The sequence below is a fragment of the Manacus candei genome, unplaced genomic scaffold, assembly GCF_025592945.1.
Source record: "Manacus candei isolate 608988 ecotype Guabito, Panama unplaced genomic scaffold, ASM2559294v1 h1tg000028l, whole genome shotgun sequence".
Classification (NCBI taxonomy): domain Eukaryota; kingdom Metazoa; phylum Chordata; class Aves; order Passeriformes; family Pipridae; genus Manacus; species Manacus candei.
In genome coordinates this window covers 9,581,955-9,603,478 of record NW_026138076.1, presented here as the reverse complement: position 1 = coordinate 9,603,478, position 21,524 = coordinate 9,581,955, and the positions used below count along the sequence as shown (strand labels likewise).

General features: G+C 37.5%; 1 protein-coding gene across 1 annotated transcript; it reads right to left on the bottom strand.

Annotated features, from left to right (window-relative positions):
* Positions 1-4,790: 4,790 nt before the first annotated feature.
* On the bottom strand, positions 4,791-21,514 carry OCIAD1 (OCIA domain containing 1). Its single transcript, XM_051790103.1, has 8 exons — positions 21,429-21,514; positions 19,932-20,016; positions 16,394-16,447; positions 15,870-15,917; positions 11,941-12,070; positions 9,600-9,808; positions 8,046-8,195; positions 4,791-5,227 (listed from the first exon to the last, which is right to left on the bottom strand). Exons 1-8 carry the CDS (start codon positions 21,471-21,473, stop codon positions 5,190-5,192), a joined length of 759 nt encoding a protein of 252 aa, XP_051646063.1. The 5' UTR covers positions 21,474-21,514; the 3' UTR covers positions 4,791-5,189.
* Positions 21,515-21,524: the final 10 nt, after the last annotated feature.

The following is a 21,524-nucleotide window of genomic DNA, read 5'->3' as shown; positions in this document are numbered from 1 at the left end:
TCTCCTGGCACAGCAGGAGCGTGCCCAGGCTGGAGGGGCTCCTTGCTCCCACAGAATGGTGCGTGACTCGTGTCTGCAGCGTGGCCTCACAGGGGGTTGACAGCTGCACGTTCTCTGGCATGTAGAGGGGTAAGTGAGGAAAAATGAATGGAGGCTTTCATAAAATCCTCAGGGGACCCTGAAAAACACACTTAGCTCTTCAATGCAAACACACAGCCATATACACTGAGTGCATGACGCTGTACCAGCAAAAGCATTTTCTACTTAGCACAGCTTACTTAGAAATTTTTTTTTACATTGTTAATAATCCATCATTGATGTTTAGGCATTAGATACTGCAACCAAATTCACCCTTACCTGAATCAGTTGCACTGTTTTAAAATGCTAGTTATCATAAAGTAGTTCAGGTTAACAATTGTATTTAAACTACAGAATTAAGCCAAACTAAATTATTTGTTTTGGCATCAGATTTATATAGAAACTAATTTTAGCTTCATAATTAAAAATAAAAATCTAATGCACTAGAAATGAGCTTCCTCTGTGGGTTGGAGCGAGTAGAAAACAATGTATAGCATTCCCTGTAATGAATGAACTGAAAATTTTGGTGTTTAGAAGCTGTTCATGTAAGATTGCATATCCTGAAAATGGAGTCCTGCATCATCACTGAGCAACTGGAAGAACAGCAACACAAAGGTCATACACTAAAGATTTTTAATCTGAATAATTTAGTTCAAGTTTTGATGAAGGAAATTTTGAATTTCCATTTCTCCTTAAGATTTTTTTTTCCTTTCAAGGCTAAGTGAAAGTTCTATTTGATTGAGTATCTGTTGTATCAGATGATTGTGCAGTGTCTTTATCATACATCCTTTTTTTGTTTACTGTGGCATCACATTATGAAAGTAGCTCATACTAGACTATTGCTTTTTAGTTTTGCAAACTTACACTTCTGCTAAACAGAAGACTACCTTATGTTGAAAATGTATATTACCATTCTGCCATGTATCTTAAAATCTCAGGAAATTTTGTATTGCTCAACCAAAAAATTAAGAGCAACTTAGTAAAAAGGAGTAAACAAGTGGTAAGTATTAAATCACTAATATGTAAGTAGCATAGTAACTGGTATCCATTAATATCAAAGAGAACAAACAGAGACAAATACTTTGAATCATGGCTGTTAATGACTAGTTCTTTTAGAATTACACGGTTTTCATTTATCTGAGGTAAATACGAATTATGTTCCCAAGGGATTATCACATACTCTTCCACAGCTCTCTCAATAGCTTTTAGATCCAAGACTCTGTTTATTTTTTACCATATCTTATAACCCGAACAGCTAATTTCTGGTTTTGCTATATTGCTTCACTTTGGTTAAATAAAAATACTAGTTTCTTATTTCCCTCATTATTTAGAAAGAAAAAGTAATACACTTTATGATCTTATGAACTGTAAATCTGTACCCTGGCCAAAGTTGTTCAAATGAAGACTCCCTGGTATTTCTTGGTTGATGTTCTAATGCAGGTACTTAAAGATGCCTCAAAACTTCTGTCTAGTGCTGGTGGTTTATATCCAGCTCTTACATCAGCAAAGAAAATACTTAAAAGTATAAACTCAAGGCATATCTGTGTCCAAGCCTGCATTGGCTATGCTGAATGCAAACCCATATGAACAGACACAGGGCAAGAAGCTGAAATAGTAACGAGATGCAAATTGTCCCATTTCTTGCCTTGAGATTAAAATCCAAACATGATTTGTGAATTTCTACAAACAACTTAAGAGGAGACCAAACTGCAAAAAGTAAAGGGATATTTGTAGGCCCCCTGTCTCATGTAAGAGATTACAGAGAATTTATTCTAGTTGCAAGTCATAAAGACTGGGCTGCAAGCAAAGCCTTACCTGCCACAGCAGGTCTGGTGTGTGTGTGGCAGCCAAGGAACTGAGCTAGATGTGCCTCCTGCAGCTGGACAAGGTCCTCACTCAGGGCCACAAATGGAAGAGTCCAGCATGAGGAGAACAAACAGGTCTTTTAGCTTCCAGCAAAAAGCGTACAGGTCAGGATTTCTTCTTGAATCTCAAGGAGGCAAAAAAGTTGTGGGTTCAGTCTGGAATATTAATGATTTCCCCAGGCTTCTGCAAATCGATTTAACTTCCATTAAGCAAATCAAATCACTTTTCATTTACACTTCTGTCTTTCGTGTAGATGTGTTCCAAACAACATTAGCAGGAACAAAACCCTGGAAAGGTCAGATTGGTACTTACTTGGGGCTCTAAACATGCCTGCTAATTTAGGGAAACACAAAAGCATTCAGCATCAGGATTTTTGGTAGAGCTTTACCAGCTGTAAAAGAGCTGAGGCATATTTTTGCAACCCTCTTCTCTCTGTTCATGCTTGTTAGAAACAACTAACTTGGGGATAATGTGACCAGCTCCTTTAAACTGGCCTGCTTATTTTTAAGAGTTTTAAGACATTGTGAAAACAGTTACTTTACAGGTTTTTAGGGTTTTTTTTAGAAATGTTTATAGGGAAGTATTCGGACTCATTTCCTGGTGTTTGATTTAAGGTATAAGAATTAATTTTTTTATGTAGTTAAAATTTATTTTGAGGAAGAAAAGAAAATTTACTTAGCTTTACCATAAACATTGAGTTAATTCACAATTATCGATGAACATACAGGTATGATGGCCCATATGACTACTTCAAGTCTTTTTTAATGTCATTGTCTTTGTGGTTATGTCAGATTGTAAAAATATGTGATTGGAAATACAATTTATAATGCAAAGTTAATTCTTACTGTGTTTTCTGAAAGAGAGTAAGGGACATATATTCCAGGAAAACAGCTGGCCTGTTTAACAAATTAAGAAAAATATGGCATGCATTAGCTGGAAATACATGTAAACATAAAATGAGGGGGTCTGTCATGCTTTCTTTGCACATTCCCCCTTCCTACTAGCCCTTTACACCTAGTTACACTGCTTCCAGCAACAATAACCCTGCCATCAGCTCCAAGGCACTGGGATTCAGTTAAAAATTCCCAGAAGTCATGGAAGTGCAGTATGAGCAAGCTGCTCATGGCTGACTGGGTCTATGCTATGAAATCATGAGACTGTAAAAACCCACTCTGAAACAAGGTGGTACTAACAGAAGATGTGCAGGAAAAGGGAAGGAAGAAGACTGAATTCCCATGGCTGTTTAGTGAATGAGGGGCTCCAGACACACGTCACAGCAAACTGAACATGACCCAAGTTTGACAAAACATCAGTTCCCACTACCCTATTAAATTAACAGCTATGATTGTGAACTCTCCTGTATTTAATATTTATTACGGATTTGATGGAGAGCGAAAGAATTTTAAATTGTTTGATGACAAGCCAAATTTGTTACCAAGTACAAAAAAAAAGTATGTCCTCTGAGAGATATTGACTAGATGCAACAGAATGAAAGCTTTATATTCAATTTAGAAATCCTGTGTATACACAATGTTACCTCAAGTAGAACAACATTAATTAGCATGCCTTTTATTTTGTCCTCTAAGAAAGGGAAAAAAATTCTTAATACAATTTATATAAAATGCTGTGCTTGTCCGCTCAAAAATATTAATTTGAGGCAAGACACTTTGCAGGAAGGCACCATCACAGGAATCTGCTCCACTATTATCATCTAAATCTTCTACATCTTCTTACTTGCAGGATAACTCACAACTAAGAAACTCTGTGAATATTTTCATGATAAAGCTAATCAGCTTTGGAATAGCACATTGAACACCACAGCAATGTAATTCTCATGGACATTGTATTTTCAGAGTTCACCCATCACAGCCATGAGAAGCATTCTCTAAAAGGTAAATTTCTGACGCAACTTCATCATCTGATTAGCACATTCATTTTTTTAGAAGATCAGCTTTTCTGAAAGCAATCTCCCTGTTTCGATTATTATAAGTAGTATTTAGCTCTTTAAGCATCCTCCTCTTCTCCCCATTTTCCTCCTCACTTCAGCTGATTGCTCTGTACCCCCTCCCATTATCTTCTCATTTATGATATTCTTCTGCAAGTCCACTCAATCAATAAAGTCTTTGAGAATTTTCAACTTGTTAGGCAAGTTATTTTTCAGCTCCAACAAGGATGTCAGGAATGCTTTTATGCTATCAACTTCATGGTTTTTGCTCCCTTATAGCCAAAACCCTGAAATAAACACAGTGCTATGAGAAGAAACTGCACAGGCGAGCATATGAGAATCCATAAGCGAGGGCAACATTTTGGTTGAGACAGAGCAGGTGATGCAAACAGCAGGAAATACTCTTCATAGCTTTGCCAATGTAACTCTTTTCTTACAGATCATTATAACACAATATTCCATTAATTGGGATCTTTTCTCCACAAACTCATGGGGGTTTTGTCATGACATGCACAAATTGAGAAATAAGGCTAAATAGATAGAGCCTGATATTAAAAGTCAAAATATTGTTCAAGCTTTTACCAAAGTTTGTCAGGTTCAGCCTTCTGCACTTATATGTAGCTAGTTTAAATACCTGCAGTTTCATTCAATCATTTTCTTTGGAACTGAGTGCCTGTAGAAACCCACTGTGGGCAAGTCACTGCATCGGTCTCAAAATACATCTGGCACCATGAAACAGTTTTGAAAAAATTAAGTACAGTTACTTCTGTGTCTGCCTCAGCTCCTCAGCCCTTCCCCCCTGAAGGGCTATTCCTGACAGTTCAGTGTTATTCCTGACATGACAAACCAAGCATGACAACAATTTGAAGTTTCCAGCATATCACTTTCACACAAAACAAAGTGAGAGTTCTACAGGTAACTTTTAATGCAAGTTTTGAAAATTTGAGAAGGCTCTGATATTCTTCCCTTCTCAATACATGTGATTGCATTTATTTACATGTATTTTTACCTTTTGCTATACATTCATATACATTCGGTTACCCTTTTTATTCTTAAACAACAGCAGAAATGGTTTGTAGTCATGACATGTCACAGTAGCCTCATTTGCCATTTATGCAAAATTAAAAAAAATTAAGCATAAATACTTTTTTAAAATCTTCTGGCAAGTCAGGATTTTCTCCTCATTTATTAATAGCTGTGCCTGGCAGAACACACCATAGGTGGTGATACTTGTGACTAATCTAGATGAAGTTCAAGTTAGCAGACAGGAGGTAATTTTCTTCATTTCTTCTTTTGACTCTTACTCATCCCAGGTATCTCCGTATTTATTTACTTTAACTAAAGAAAAGGAAAAAAAAGTAGTCATATATGACAGTTTAACTGCAAAAGTTTATCATATAAACAATGCCAAAAAGTATGATGAAGTGCACTATCATTTGAAATGGTGAGTAGGGGGAGTGTCACTCACAGCATAACATACATCTAATTAAAGCTACTTTTGAATAAATGGGGAGAGGAGTTTGTTAATCATTATTCCTCAATGAATTAATATTCAATCAGAAGGCCTACTGTGCTAATTCCTGCTCTATAGAATTTGTAATTACTTCTAAACAAATGTAACATGTGGATGAAACAAAGACAATTGGAGGAAACAGGCAAGGAATGTTACAATAAATAATGAGGCTACATAATCTAGTTACATGTACAGTTGGATGGATTCAGGATAGTTAAAAACATGTTCAAAGACAAAAAAAAGAAATCAGTAATCCCTACTAGGAAACTACTCAGCCATTATTATTTGGCAGCTTCCTTTAGCATAGGAGTGAGTCAGAGAGTAAAAAAACAAGGTGCTGGTCTAACGGCTTTGTCCAGAAATATGTCACCCATAACTGACCAGAAAGTGAAAATAGGCTCTCTGGAAAGTGATCTGCAAAGCAGTCCATAAGTGACTGCCACCACTGAAAAGGTTAAGGATGGATCTATACGATCCAGTAGGAATGCTGACACTAGTCAGGCAACCCTTTATAAATCTACTTGCAAATTAATTACTAAGCTCACTGTTTATTACTAATTATGTGCAGCAGAACCCATGGAATAGAGCAGAATGCCTGACCCTTGTCTCACTGAGTTATCAGCAAACTGATCATAATACCCTGACAAATCTCTTTGGAGTGACTGATACTGCAGTGAGGCACAATGAGAAGCTCTCTGTAAGTACAATTTGATTTCCATTTCTATTAACTATGGCAGCTGAACAGGCTGCACTCATTCCCTGGAAAATGGGCCAGTCTAGATGACTATGAACATGCACGTATTTGTACAGCTACAATGAAGGGAGAAGGCCCTGGCAGATGGAAGTTAGAGATTGCTTAAAGCTGGTTTAAACATGGTTTGGTTTCCCCTCTGTCCCTGCAAGGGAGGGCAGAAATCACTGTCTCCTATTTGCTAGGGACCAAAGATAAGAGGATGAGCCAAGCAGAAGTGACTCAGAGTATGAACAGGCACACAGCAAGTAACATGTCCAGCACAACACAAGAAGCTAAACTGGATCTTAGCAATATCAGTGTAATGTCTGAACTGTAGATTTAAATGTACTTGCACGAGTAAAGCATTTCTGAATTTCTGTATTTCCTCCTTACTCTTTTTCCCTCAAAATACAAAGAGATAGTTTTAAAAGTTTATTTACAAATCTCATGCACTACTGAGAGTGGTTTTATTCTCAAAGCCCCAGTACAGCCTTCAAACAGAACACAGAAATATAACAGACAGAATGCATTATTTGATCAACATTTTATAGACCTCAAATAACTAAAAATAAAATAACAAATTTACATTCTCCTTTCACAGCCACAACATTTGCCATGGAATACAGCAAGGTTTGCAGAATGCTGCTTCATATTTCTGTGTATCGTTTTCAAGGGGTATTTCTAGGCTTTCTATTTGTGGAGAAGTATCTTGAAAAAAAACCATTGTGTAAATGTACAAAGTGTCAGCTGATGGAATTTAAAAGCAATCTAAAACCACAGCTTCAGTAATTTTTCAATGTCTTATTTGGCATAGTCCCATGATAAGAGAAAAAGCCTTTTATCCTTGAAATAACAGATTGAAATCATTACACAATAATTGTTTATAATTTTTCATTCAAGACTGCAGATCTGTCCAAAGATAGATGATCTGGAGAAAGTAATTCACAACATCAAATAGACTGACACTTAAGCAACACTGTTCCAAAGCTTACTATTACTGCTTCAGAACCTTTTGCTTTAATACACTCTCATGTACTTACTACCACTCGTTATGCCTAACAGGAGATGACAGCTGTTTCTACAAGTCTTGTTTTAGTATAGCTGCCAAGACTGTGCACTGCACACAAACCCAAACAATTCAAGGTGACTAGTCCAGCAGTGTGTTAAATGGGAAAACATTCCTCTTGCTAAAATTGTTTTCACAGATGCCACATTAAATTCAAAAAAGTTCTAGAGCGAGCAGTTATGGATTGCTTCTGTGTATCCTTTTCAAGAAATTGATTGAGTCAAAAAGTTCTCTGAATGGCATCTTATTCTTCAGGACATTGCATTCTTATTTTGCTCTGTAAAGTTTTCTTTTTCACTGTGAAAACAAATCCCAATATTGCTGCCAAATACTGTTTCCTTCCTTTGGGTTTTAATGTAGAAAATGAACCTCTACAAACAATGCCTCTATAGAAATCCACTAATTCCACATGAAACAATTAATAAAAATAAATACCCTCCCCTTCAAAACCATCAACCATGTGCTCTATTTTGAGAGAACAATGCTATCTAAAACACACCCCCCTCCCATAGCTAAAACTTTTCAGTATAACTCTGAGCTCAGAGAATTCTTTGTTAAAAGAGGTCACTTGATATACTCAATCAAGCAAAAGTTATGAGCTTTTCAGTCTGGAACCAAGCAATATGTTTAGAGAAAAAGAATTATAATTTGCTATTGGATGTTCAGGATTTTTGAAAAAAATAATTATTTTGAAATAAGAAACTACAGACCACATATGAGATACCTGAAGATACTGTAAAGATAAATTGCTTGTATGCAGAATTAAGCCTTGTATTTGCAACCATTTTTAACATTATGGCAAATATTTGACTTTACTAAGTATTTCTGTAAATCAGTATATTACCTTCCTTAGCTGGTTTTTCCTGTGAAAACTTGTTTGGAGTTTCTGCCTTTGGTGGTTGCATTATGTCATATGTCTCTCTGTGTTTATTCCTTAATTCCTCATATGTGATGCCTTTTTTCTTACGAGTTTCTTCTGGAATTGGAGCAGGTTCTAAAAAGAAAACAAACTTATAAATATACCAAATATGGCATAGCATACCAAAATTTGGCTACAACGTGTTCAGAATACCAGTTCATTACTGGTCAATCCCAAATTAAAAGAAGCTGCAATTCTAAATACAAAAGAGAACGTATATGGTCTTTAGTTAATCTGCTCCTTTTATCCTTTTAATTTTGTCAAACTGCTTTGAAAGACTGAAGTTAGTTCATTTTCTTAATTTTATCCAATGGAAATTCTAACATCCATGTGGTAGTTGACAGACAAAATAGTTCAGGTCACTTTATGTAAAATTTATTATATGTAAAATTTATTATATGTAAAATTTATGTAAAATTTATTATAATTACATTTTATATGTATATGATTTCTGAAAAGAAATCTGAGTGAAGCTTGAGGGTTTGCATTAAGGCTTTAAATTCTGCTTTCAAAGAATTAGTAACCATCATCTGTCACCTGATAAACTTTTTATCCTTTTATCTACATTTATAACGTAGAATCTTGGTTCTATAATTAGGGTTTTTACCAAATATTGATATTTTTTATGAAGTGCAATTACAATTTCCTTGACACATTTACATCTGATACTTTCATATAATTATAATCAAGTGGCACAAAGGTGCTTTTTATGTGAAATAAAACATTTTTGATAAAGGAGTTGACAAAATGCAAACCAAAGTAAAAAAGTCTGCATTTGACAGTAACTTCCTCCACTGTGTACCAGAGACACCTGAATTCAGAATCCTGCATTTCCCCTGCAACAGCTGACCACAGTTCATACTGGAAGGAAGGGAACAGCTGTACAGTATGGTACTTGAAAACCATTTTAGTTCTCTGTGAGAAAATCAGACTGTTGCCAGATAGAACACAATATCCATTCAATTCCCAGGAGACTTAAATGTTATCACGTTATAAAAAATAAAATAAATAGTTTAATGTCACAGAGTTACAGCAGTATCCAGTTACAGCGCTACGGCTGGTGGAACTGCAGGCACCTCAGAAGGGCCAACAGGAATTGGCAGGCTGTGTTTATTCAGTACAAAGGATGGTGTATTCGCCCCTCTTTCAATCAAAAAAAACTTCCAGTCAGGCTGAGTTTTTTGCAGGGTTAGTTCCACAACAGATTACACCTTGTAAGTTAATTCAAGATCTTTACTTGCCATTAGAGCTACAAAACATGAAAAAACTCTGAATTTATTTTACAGTTACACAAAATAATACAGTTCTCTTCTGTGTAAAAAACAATTCTGGTAACTTCAGGATCTTTCACTCAAAACCACTGTATTGTACCATGTATGTTTGCATGGGATGAAAATACATAGTTTAGTAAGAGCAGTACCTATAAGAAAGGCAAGAATCTTTGTAGTACAAACTGCTAAACATTAACACAAAACTCACCTTCAACAGTGTAATCAGTAATTCCTGTAGGTGAAGATTCATTCAGGGAAGCACTGAATGGAATAGGTTCGTAACTTGAGAGGCCTCTATCTGTCGAGCTATAATCATCTGAATAGCTCGAAGAAGGTGCAAATCCAGGTCTTGGAGAAGAAGATTCAGTAAATGACTGAGAAGGTAAGTCTGAAAATTCAGATTTCCGACTGGAACGGCTGGAAAAGAATACAATTAAATATTAAATACAAAAATACTAAGGTTAAAAACAGAACTAGAAGAGTAACAATACATGCAGTTCAAGAAAATACTCTTTTATTTTAAATGGTTTAGTTTCCAACTGAATCATCATCTTAAAAAAAGTTTGGGATGTTTTGGGTGTTTTCCTTTACATTGCAAAGATCTCTATAGTTCCTTCCCCAACACTCTCCCCTTCCTCACAGAATCTTAACTCATACCTGAAAATCTCCAGAACAGGAGAGAAAAGAGATTAAGCATGTTGCACTTTACAAGACTAAAATGACAATCCCTTCCCCCAAGGACTCTTCAGACAAAAAACCCTTATCAGACACAAATAGTACAGGGTGTGCCCATGTAATTAGTGCTAGTATGAACTAAAGGCCTTTTAGGAAGAATTTGCAATTTAAAACTTGTCATCACTAGAAGCTGCTTCAGTATCAAACAGAAGGAGAATGAACAGCTATCTTGGGGAAATTAAATTATGAAAGTTTATGAAGATGCTGAATTCTGCAGAAACACTAATGAATTTTCTCTTGGGAGAGAAAGGTAAAATCATATAAAGAATAGTCTGGAAACTGGTGGCAGATATTTTAAAGCATTTGCTATACTCATGGTATGGCCCTGCAACCAGTACACACCATGTCCCTCTATCAAGAATGCCACCACTTGGTGCCACTGGAACATCTCTGGAGTATTTATTTATCTTTTAATTTCTGCTTAGCTTCCTGTGAAAAACGTTTGCAATTAGTGTTTGTTTTATTCTCACAATAACCATAAGGAGCAAAGCCATTTTACTGCCTCAATTATGTTTCTAAAATATATGAAAAGACAGGTTTAAAAACCTACCTAATCTTTTAACTCCCTACCAATTTTTAGCTGCAAATCAAATTACCAAAATATATTAATTAGTAGATATATAATGACCATGAAAGTGTAATGATTTCTGTTGCTACTTTATAAGGGTAGCGTGTAAGGATAATAATGCAATTGGTATGAATTTGAATTAATCATTCAACCAAGAAAAAGGAATTTATTACTTAGGAAATAAAATGGCATGGGCTGTTTAAGGTTGAAGGGACTTATTGGTGCAGCAGATGGCACTTAAACAAGTTCTCACATAGAGTAAACACAGTTAATAATCATGACAATTTCATATTAGGAACTGGAGGGGGGTGAGGGAACAAGTCCAGTTCCAATTCAGCTGATTCTACACAGTAAACATATGAAGAGGTAATTCCTAAAATTATGTTTGGGGTCATAAAACCATAAATATTTCAGAATAAAGGTAAACCTTGCAGACAAAATAAAAACTGTCATAAATGTGAATTTATAAAGTTTTTAAGAATTTAATCAAATCCTTTATAAACATTTAACAAATCTTAGCACATACATAGGAGGACCACTACTCACTATCCAAACACTATTCGCCCAGTTTTGAATCAAGGGTTTAATTGAGATATTCTGAAAGCAGCTTGCAATTAAAAACCAGTTGAGGTAGAAAACATTCTGGAAGAAAACAGGAAATAGTTTTAAGAACCTGATGAGTTTCTCATATGTACAGCATAATGCTGTTACAGATGTAAAGGATTTAAACAAACAGCAGAAGGTTTGACCACCATGCTTCTTCCTGCACTGATATTGTTTACTGAGTTCTTTCCTTTGATAAACACTGAAATCATTTCCATCCTTTTCCTACTTTAATCCAACTGAACTATGGGAAAAACTGCCAGAATGTAACACTATTTTATTTCAGTTAACTTAGTTTACTTCTGAACTAAGGAGGCAATTTGTGCTGTCACACTACTGTGAGTAAATTCCACATGGGAAAAACTCTTAATTTACAAGGAATATAGTGTGCTAAGTAAAATGTTCATTTTTCTACTCCTCAAAATGATTGGTTGTATGCAGAGAGCTCAAAATGCATGTTTTATAGCTTGCCAACTGATACAGATACAGTTTCCTGAAAGTGGTAGATCTGGGATAATGGGAAATGAGGGAAGGTGCAGCTCCAGAAGTCTTTGAAAGCTGCAAATCTAGTCTTGATCTGTTAATGTTTAAAACGCCCTATTCAAGAATAAGTTTTAGATTTAAAAGAGAATTAAATTCTTACTTAGGTGAACTATGTCTCTGAGCTTGTCGTAGAACATCTCCTATGGGAGAATCCTTCAGTTTCTTAAATTTCTCACTACAGATTGGCAAGTAGGATATCTTTCCAGCCAGGTATCCACACATTCCAGCAACTTTTTAAAAAGAAAAAAAGATGGATTTATATGCCATATCATAATATTCATCATAATTTAAAAATAATGATATCAAATAAATTATATAGTATCTTGAACGAAAGAAAAAAACCTCAACAGTTTAGATCTGAACCAAAAACATGCAGTAATCATCTCTGCTTCTTCTGCAGACAAAGGGTACTAAAACCAAATGCAACAGCTGAAGAGAGACAGAAAGCAATGATTTAGACACGGCATGAACATCAGATGATTTCAGCTAGTACTTGATGAAAGGTGACAAAAAAAGAAAAATAATTGCATCACTTTTTCCTAAGATCCAGAAGTCACAATTAACTATCAAAGATGATAAAACAGTTAGGAATAAATAAAGGTAGTAAATTCTGCTAATTTAATCCAGTAGAACAGTCAGATCTTGCAAAGGCTTTCACTGGTATGAACAGAGGTCTAAATAAGCTTAGCATTTAGGCCCAGTATCTTCTGAAGAGTATTCTACAGTTTGGCTGCCAGAGGGCAAACAACTGAATTAGCTGAACCCTTGCAACCACCAGGCAAACACTTTCAATTTAGTGCTTGAGCTATCTCCATCTGCTGCACAGACATAAGACTAAATTATCAAGATAGTTATTTCTGGGCTTAAAACTTATGATTTGCATCAGCTGGCTCCTTCAAGTTTTATGAGTGGGTCAAATGGACTATGAAGGATTCTATGGCAATTAACAGTTTTCTTGATTTTGTAGGAGAAAATGACTAGACCTTCTTTCATATGCAATGAGTATTTCCTACATATAAAGACTAAAGAGTTTCAATCACCTTTAAGTCAAGACACAGTTAATTACCAGTAACATTAATCATCTGTGATTCTCACACTGTGGATTACATTACCTGGGAATCAATAGAAAAGGGGATTTTACCCTAGCCTGCTGTACTGGTACTGAAATTGTGATTCCTGTTCTAATGTCTGTATTTTCAAGAGGAGGTTAAAAATCTTTTTCCAAGGGAAAAGAGAAAAACAGCCACAACTGTGAGTGAAGTTTACAAAAGAGAAATACAAGGGTTTAGCTGTTTAGCAGGTAAACAAAAAAAACACACCTCAAATACTACAAATATGTGCAAAGAGAAAAATTACAAGCCGCTAAATCAGCTTAAGAAGAATTCATACTAAATACTTAGCAATATAAAGCTAAGCAGTAAAGGTGATTAATCTTTTGCATAAATTACAAAGAGAAAGTCTCCTTTTCTTGAGGCCTTCCAGTCAAGAAAAGTGGAAGCATCCCTCTGGAAGATCTTTTACTCAAAGTAATTATTGGCTAAAATATTTGCTTTCTCTTATTACAGAACTAACAGCCAGATGATCCTATTTTTGAAGTTAGCACAGTAAATCAGATATTGTTGTTCTCTGCTTCTTCTGCATTCACTGTGACAAGATCTTAGAGAAGCTGATTAGAGAAGGATAAAACAGGCCAGGTCCCAGAGCAGACTAACATGAAGGACATATGAATCTTCCCCTTTTTTGTCAGAGAGAGGACCAATAGCTCTGTGCTATGTTGAAGGGATGTTATCAATGTAGTATATCAGCCTTGACTAATTAGAACTTTCAGTAAATTGGCAGAGTGCCTAGAAGACTACTGAGAAAAGTATAGTAATTCCTATAGGCAGAACATCCTGGCTAGTCCAGCTGCACCTTATTTTTTCCCCTATTTCAAAAAATTAATTCTGTTAAATAGGGGGACTGTGGCCCTTAACAAGAAATGTGTAGGAGTGATCAGGGAAGTTGCAACTCTTTTATTTATTAGAAATGTTTGTGTTATACCATTGTTTGGTGTTCAGAGAAAGTAAGCAGACTTTAGCATAAACAACTGGGAGCTCTAGTCTCTCACATTCATTTATCTGCTTAAACAAAACTTCCTTCACCACAAATCATGGGGTTTACCCTCTTCCCAGTGAAGTAAACTGGCTATATCTGAGCAGATTGGCAAGATGGCAACTTCCTGTTTTACTGTCCTCTATTACATTGAAAACGTTAATTTATTAATTTATTTTTGATTATACTTAATCCAAAAATCATTCACAAGAAATTGCTGTTTTCCTACAATTGTACATACATAATGTCCAGGGGGAAAAAAAAGTAATTAAAATAGCTTGAATGGGACATGTGAGATACAAGAAAAAAGACCTTCAAATTAGGAAGGGAGGGGTGGGTGTATTCTGGCAATGTAATTTAAAGTAAGCTTGTACAGTATCTATTTACAATGTTTTTATCTTATATGATTACGCTACATTTATCAAGCAATTTTATACAAAGCTTATAAACAAAAGTTGTACAAAAGGTACAGTACAAATTCAAAGACGGTGAATAAATCACGGAATCATAAAATGGCTTGGGTTGCAAAGGGACCTTAAAGATCATTCACTTCCAACCCTGCTGCCATGAGCAGGGATGCCCTTCACTAGACCAGGTTGCTCAGGGCCCCATCCAACCTGGCCTTCAACACTTCCAGCAGCATCCACAACTTCTCTGAGCAACCTGTCCAGTGCCTGACTACCCTCAGTAAAGAATTTCTTCCTAACATCTAATCTAAATCTCTCCTCTTTTAGTTTAAAATCACTGGCCACTGTCCTATCACTGTCTGTCCATGTAAAATGTCACTGTCCCTCTTTTTTATAAGCCTGGTACTGGAAGGCCTCAATGAGATCTCCCTGAAGCCTTCCCTTTTCCTCAGCTCTCTCAGCTGTCTTCATAGCTGTTCCAGCCCTCTGGTCACCTTCATGGCCTCCTCTGGACCCACTCTAAAAAGTTCATCTCTTGTGCTGAGGACCTCAGACCTGGATGCAGCACTCCAGGTCTTACCAGAGCACAGAACAGGAGCAGAATCACCTCCCTCCACTTGCTGGTCCCCCCTCTTTTGATGCAGCCTATGATGCCATTTGCCTTCTGGGCTGTGAGCACACACCGCTGGCTTACGTCCAGATTTTCATATATGAGAACCCCCAAGTCCTTCTCTGCAGGGCTGCTCTCAGTGGCTTCTTCTCCCAGTGTGTACTTACATCTGAGATTGCCCTGACCCAGGTGCAGTACCTTGCACTTGGACTTGCTGAATCTCATGAGGTTCCCACAGGCCCACTTCTGGAAAGCAGCCTAGCAGAAAGAGTACTGGGTGTTTGGGTTGAGGGAAAGTTGAGCGAGTCAGCAGAGCCTTGGCAGCCAGGAGGGCCAACCATGTCCAGGGGGGCATCAGGCAGATGTCCAGAGGAGGGTGACCAAGATGGTGAAAGGTCTCAAGGACCAGACTTAGAAGGAGCAGTTGAGTTCATTTGGTTTGTTCAGCTTGGAGAAGAGAAGAACGAGGGGTGACCTCATCACAGTCTACATCTACAACTTCCTCAAGATAGGCAGTGGAGGGGGAGGTGCTGATCTCTGTCTGGTGACCAGTGACAGGTATGAGGCTGCATCAGGGGAAGTTCGGACTGGCCATTAGGAAAAGGTTCTTCACTGAGAGGGTTGTCAGTCACTGGAACAGGCTCCCTGGGGAAGTGGTCACAGCACCAAGACTGTCAAGAGTTCAAGGAGCATCTAGACAACACTCTTAGTCATATGGTTTAGTTTTAGGTAGACCTGTGAGGAGCAAGGAGTTGGGACTCTGTGGTCCTTATGGGCCCCTAACAAATTGAGATATTCTATGATTCTACTAGAATGCAGTCACAGTAATCAGCCAGCTGGTCTCATGGGAATTACACCTATGTAAGACTTCAGAATATAGGGCATGAATACAAGCTGAATTTATATGTAGCTTTTACTTACATGCAACTTTCATAAAAGAGCCAAATCTTGAGCTATCTCTTAGAACACCTGAAAATGAGAATGAAAGTAATTAGCAATCAGAATTAAGAATCAAGCTGAAAAACTTCAACCGTAGTTATGTGTGTAAGTTACTCTGTAGCTATGTTTGTAGGTAGCAGGTTACTCTTTTACATTTAAAGAAAAATAAAAACCCCCTAACATCTGAATTCCCCATAAAAGTAACAAATCTAAGAATTATCCCTTTAATCATATTTAATCATAGTGTTATTACACACTGTAGAACATATTGTTTCATAATCAGTGAGATAATGCATTTGTCACACAGCATAAAATGCACATGATCTTCATTTTAAGTTCAGCTCCTTCTTTAGTTTGAGGAACTTCAAATCATGTAGCTGCACAGTCTGAACTTCTTTTAGTTACAAGTAGATTAGACATTATATTATCATAGTAACTTCACTAACAGCAAAAATATATTTTACCTGAGCAAATCCAAACAAAACCAAAGTATTTTTACACTTTACCTTTTCTAATTAAGAAACTAGTACCAAGCATGCTTACTGCAGCCAAAGGAAAAGCTGTGAAGAAGAAAAGAAGTTGCTTAAAATATGATTTTCAGTATTTTCAGTCACATTTAACAAAATACGCAATAAAATGACAGTTGCTATGCCTTACTTACTAAGCTCATTTGTATAAGAATATAAGGATATATATAATTAACAAATTGTATATAAATTATCAAACACTCTCAACTCCAGTTTTTAAGACCTACTACAAATTATCTGGTTCTGGTTAATGAGTCATCCTGTCAGCATTAGACTTCATACTTTCTAAAATACAAAAGCCAGTGTCAGATGGGATAAAGCTCTACAGATAAGACTCCAGGTCTAGCTACAACTCCTATAGCATCAACATGCAGAACTCTAGAGAGGCATACACAGTTCTTCAGGACAGAAGGCATAGAGGCCAGTGCCCCTAAAATTTTTTGATAACCGAAAGTCTTGACACTGTTTTAACATAAGAACTTTGGAAAAAGTTTAACTCTTATAGAGCTATAAATGAAATTGATTAAAATTAAGTAACATGTTTTATTCACCAGCAAACAGGGCAGTTTTTTCTGTAGCTTATGGGTCAAACTATACAACTTGGGGTTAGGGCCAGGAATGCAGAGAAGACAATAAATATTGAAGACCATCACTGCCTATCACAATCAGCTTAACAGTTTATGTCAATTTTATCATATGGAAAGACTTTAGGTGGCAAGAAGCATTTGCAGATCGCAAGAAACAAAAGGAATGCTTATTTCAAGAATGATAATTATTATATCATGAAAATTAACTTTGCAACTATTCATAAAGATCACTACCCCTACACAAGATACAGGAACAATGAAATAACAAACATGACAGAAGACTAAAGTTAACTACATAAAAGATTTAGATATGCCATAATGAAATTTAATTTTATGCAAGTCTGAAAATGTAGAAGTTACCTAGGAGAGAAATTTTGGCAACAGCACTAGATGTTTATAGTATTTTGATGCACACAATTTGCTAATTAAGTTCATACCTGAAGATAAATGATATTTGTCACAGTATTAAAATATGCTTTGCAAATAAACAGTTTATTCCCTCATAAATTCTGAAAGTCTAAACTAGGCAAGGAGTCCAACCAGCATTTCAGGGTAAATGTGACTGGATGTCACTTTTAAGAAAAAGTATTGGCTCTTTGGCTTAAGGCAAGATTAGAGCAACACTTCAAAACCAGAAAATAAAATCTTCCAATCTATTAGAGATTAAAAATCTCATGCTTTTAGAGATTCCAGACCTAGATTTTTCCAAAATTTAGGGTTCTAGATTTTCTGAGATATAGAATGACAGTACAGAGTTGAAGCTGAACTGTAAAATTAAAAAACAAACAAGGGGAGGGAGGGTGTGTTAAGAAAAATATATTCAAAAGAATTTATTACAGAGGACTTCAGCCTAATTCTTATAAGTCTGAAATGATTTATAGGCCCAACACAAATATTCTGGACACCAAAGACAGGTTAAACACTTGGAAACAGCCACTAGTATGTGTGCATATAAGTGACCTGAAATGGTAACTGGAAATTAAAAGAATAATAGCTAAATGAAAATTTATTATACATAAAAATTAATATGAATACTCAACTGTAAGGAAAAAGAACCAACAAAACAAGCTTTATAAATTAAAAAATATGAATGCTTTTTACTGCTATGGACAAGGAGTAATTTTCTGCTTCAGGAACAAAATAAACCTAGGGAAAATAATGGAAGGCAGAAAATATCAATAGCAAATAAGGACAGGAATATAATGTACCCTAATCAAAATGGTTTTATGTGGAAAAAGTTGTATCGATATGATTTGATTTTGTCAGCGAGGTTAAAAGTGCAAAAGATAAAGTTGTAGATTGTAGTGTGAATTTTCAACAGTGTTAGAATTTATATCATATGATATTGTGATTAAAATTTAGTTACTCCAGTATAGCATTACTAGATACATATATATTATATATATATATGTATTAGACTGGAGTATGAAATGACTGCCAACAGAATCTGCCAATAGAAACGATGCCAAAACACAGAGGGTTTGTAAGAATGGGTAAAAATTTGCTACAGCTTGAAATTTGAATAAACAAACTGAAAATACACAAATTTATAGTAACATCAGTGAATAACAAAAACTGATACACTACAAAGTGAGGATTTCAAGGCAATCATAGACAGCTCATACCTCTTGCAAAGGGAAGTTCAAGCAATAGGTATTTAATATAGCCAATACAACAATCTACAGAAACAAAGACAGGAGGCCTACAAAACAGTGATGGGCTTCAGGCTAGCCCAGTGAGATAACAGCACAGTGCACACTCCCTCCCTCCCACCCCCTCCAAAAATTCTCAGTTTCTGTTGTAACTGCCTAAAGAGAAATGACTCAAGAAACTAAGTTAGGGCTTCTCAACAGGACCTTCATGTTGTTTCCCACTGACTGTGCAAAGACTCACAGGGCAATGAGTTACACTGCCAAGCAGCTGAACACCTCAGGAACAGCAAACAGCTCCCTCTCCTCTTTGTCTTCCAGAAGAGAGATTATCAATAAGCCATAACCAATCGTGATCATTCCACTAATGAACATGGCTCTTTTCACTTACAAAAATATACAGAAAATGGCTACATTTTAGCAAACATGCTGAAGGTTTCCAAGTATTTGGACAAAAGTGGAAGAGGAGAATGCCAAAACAATGGAGAAGGACAAAGCATATATCTGATTCATTAATTCAAAATCACAGTGCCATAGAAGATGCCTCTGAAAGTACTGACTTCCAGGAGAAATCAGAACCCCAGTGTGCTAAATTTAGCAAATCAGCTGCTAAATTCTTCACCTGTCCTGGTTTCTGTCAAGCCACCTATCAGGAGTAGTCTATTAGTGTCAATAAACCAGCAGGTAACAATGGCATCGGAAGGCTTGTTCAAACCGTGTGACCAAGTGTACAAAAACCAACTGTGCCACGGACAACAGAAATTATGCCCAAACGTCGGCTTTTCAGAGACACAGAAATTTTCTCCAAAAGTTGAGCTGAATGACTACTTGTTGTTCTCTTCACAACTCTTCATAAAGATGGAAAGCAATGGTTAGAAGTTAAACTGTTTTATTCTTGCATGCTAAAAATAACAATAAAAATTGAAAATAAAAATGTAGAAATAACAAAAAAAATCAGAAACATAAATAAACAAGAGATTCATTAATTAGATCTATTTTCAGACTTTCAATAAGCACTTTAACTTAAAATATGAAGAGATCTTGTTGTCAAGAATAAAACTTAGAAATTATGCTGCACCTTTCACAAAACTCTGGCCTGGAAACTCTTTATAAAGGTAAACACTACATGGATCAGCATTTACTGGGATGCAGTTTTAGACCATATGAAGCTTGTTAATGGATCATTGTGATATTGACCCAGGCCTTCCTTACTGCCTCAGATAACAGCAAGAGGTAAGGGTAGAAGAAAAGCAAACGAGTTTACCAAAAAACTGAACTTACCTCTATAGCGGGCACTCTCTTCAGCACATTCCTTGAGGAGTCTTCTTTCCTCCTCTGTCGGCACATAAGGCTTGGGTACTTCCCTCTTTCATTGAAGAAATAAATTAGAAAAGAATGAGTAAAGGAACGGTTTGGGGGGATTTTTCAATCAAAAAAACTTAATGCCTAATTTTCACACCTTGCAGTTTCTGTAGTTTCACCCACTTTCTATATGTAAGGAACTGGTGGCTTTTGACCATAAATGTCACATGAAATATATCACTAAAAAAATCAGCGCTTCTACAAACCATATGAGAGAGCAGAAAATACTTTGTGCATAGTCAGATCCCAACTCAGCTCACTCCTTTTTCTCCAGAAAAGCCTGTGTTGGTCCCTGCAACCAGCCTTCCAAACAGATGAAATCTGACAGGTCAGGAAGTGCCTTCTTTAAGTACTCCTCAGGGTTTCAGTGACATAACACATGTTGTTGGTTCCCACGTATGTATCCAGTGAGAGCCGACCAGCTGTTTCCCCAGCATGTGAAAGGTTTGTGCTGGAGGTGTGTGACCCTCTCCCACCGTGAGAGCCGTGCAGCCAGGCACGCTTCCAGACCACCAGCTAGCCGGGAGAACTGTGAGCAGGCCAATGGCACCGGGGCAACACAGAATCACAGGTCAATTAGGTTGGAAAAGACCTCTGAGATCACTGAGTTCAACCTAAGACTGAACACCAGCATGTCAATTCCACCATGGCACCAAGTGCCCCGTCCAGTCCTTCCTTAAACACCTCCAGGGATGGTGACTCAGCCACCTCCCTGGGCAACCGATTCCAATGTCCAATAACCCTTTCTGTGAAGAAATTCTTCTTGATGTACAACCTAAACCTCTCCTGACACAGCTTGATGCTATTTCCTCTTGTCCTGTCACTAGCTGCCTGGGAGAGGTGGCCAAGCCCCACTTTGCCACAACTTCTTTTGTTGTAGGAGTGATAAGATCTCCCCTGAGCCTCCTCTTCTCCAGCCTAAACAACCCCAGCTCGCTCAGCCGCTTCTCACAGGAGTTCTGCTCCAGACCCTCACCAGCTTCATTGCCCTTCTCCCGACACGCTGCAACACCTCGATGTCGTTGAAGTGACGGGCTTAGAACTGGACACAGCACTCCAGGTGCGGCCTCACCAGAACCGAGTACACGGGGATGGTCACTGCCCTGCTCCTGCTAGCTGCACTATTCCTGACACAAACCAGGATGCCACTGGCCTTCTTGGCCACCTGGGCACACTGCTGGCTCATGTTCAGACACGAACACCTCCTCACCTCCTGCCGGGACCCCCTGCCCGGCCCCTGAGGCCTCAAGGGCACCGTGCCTGCGAGAAGCTCAGGGCAGGGGCGGCCGAGCGGCTGACAGGAAACCCCGCTCTCCGGCCCCGAGCCCGGCCCCGAGCCCCCCGCGTTACCCCAGCAGGAACACCGCCAGCCCGGAGAGGTGTCCCCAGCACAGCGCGGCCGAGCAGCGCGGTTACCTGGGCCGCGTCACCGCCGGGCCCCGGGCCCTGCCCGGCCTCCATGGCCGCCCTGACCCGGAACTGCGCGCGGCGCCGCTGGGGCGCGCTGCGCAT

What these genes read in the sequence shown, in the direction of transcription:
- OCIAD1 (XM_051790103.1), bottom strand. Translation starts at nt 21,473, where the DNA reads ATGGAGGCCGGGCAGGGCCCGGGGCCCGGCGGTGACGCGGCCCAG. An exon ending in CCGGCGGTGACGCGGCCCAG is followed by an intron (nt 20,017 to 21,428) that starts GTAACCGCGCTG and finishes CTTCAATGAAAG; the next exon opens with AGGGAAGTACCCAAGCCTTA. An exon ending in AGAGAGTGCCCGCTATAGAG is followed by an intron (nt 16,448 to 19,931) that starts GTAAGTTCAGTT and finishes TCTTCTTCACAG; the next exon opens with CTTTTCCTTTGGCTGCAGTA.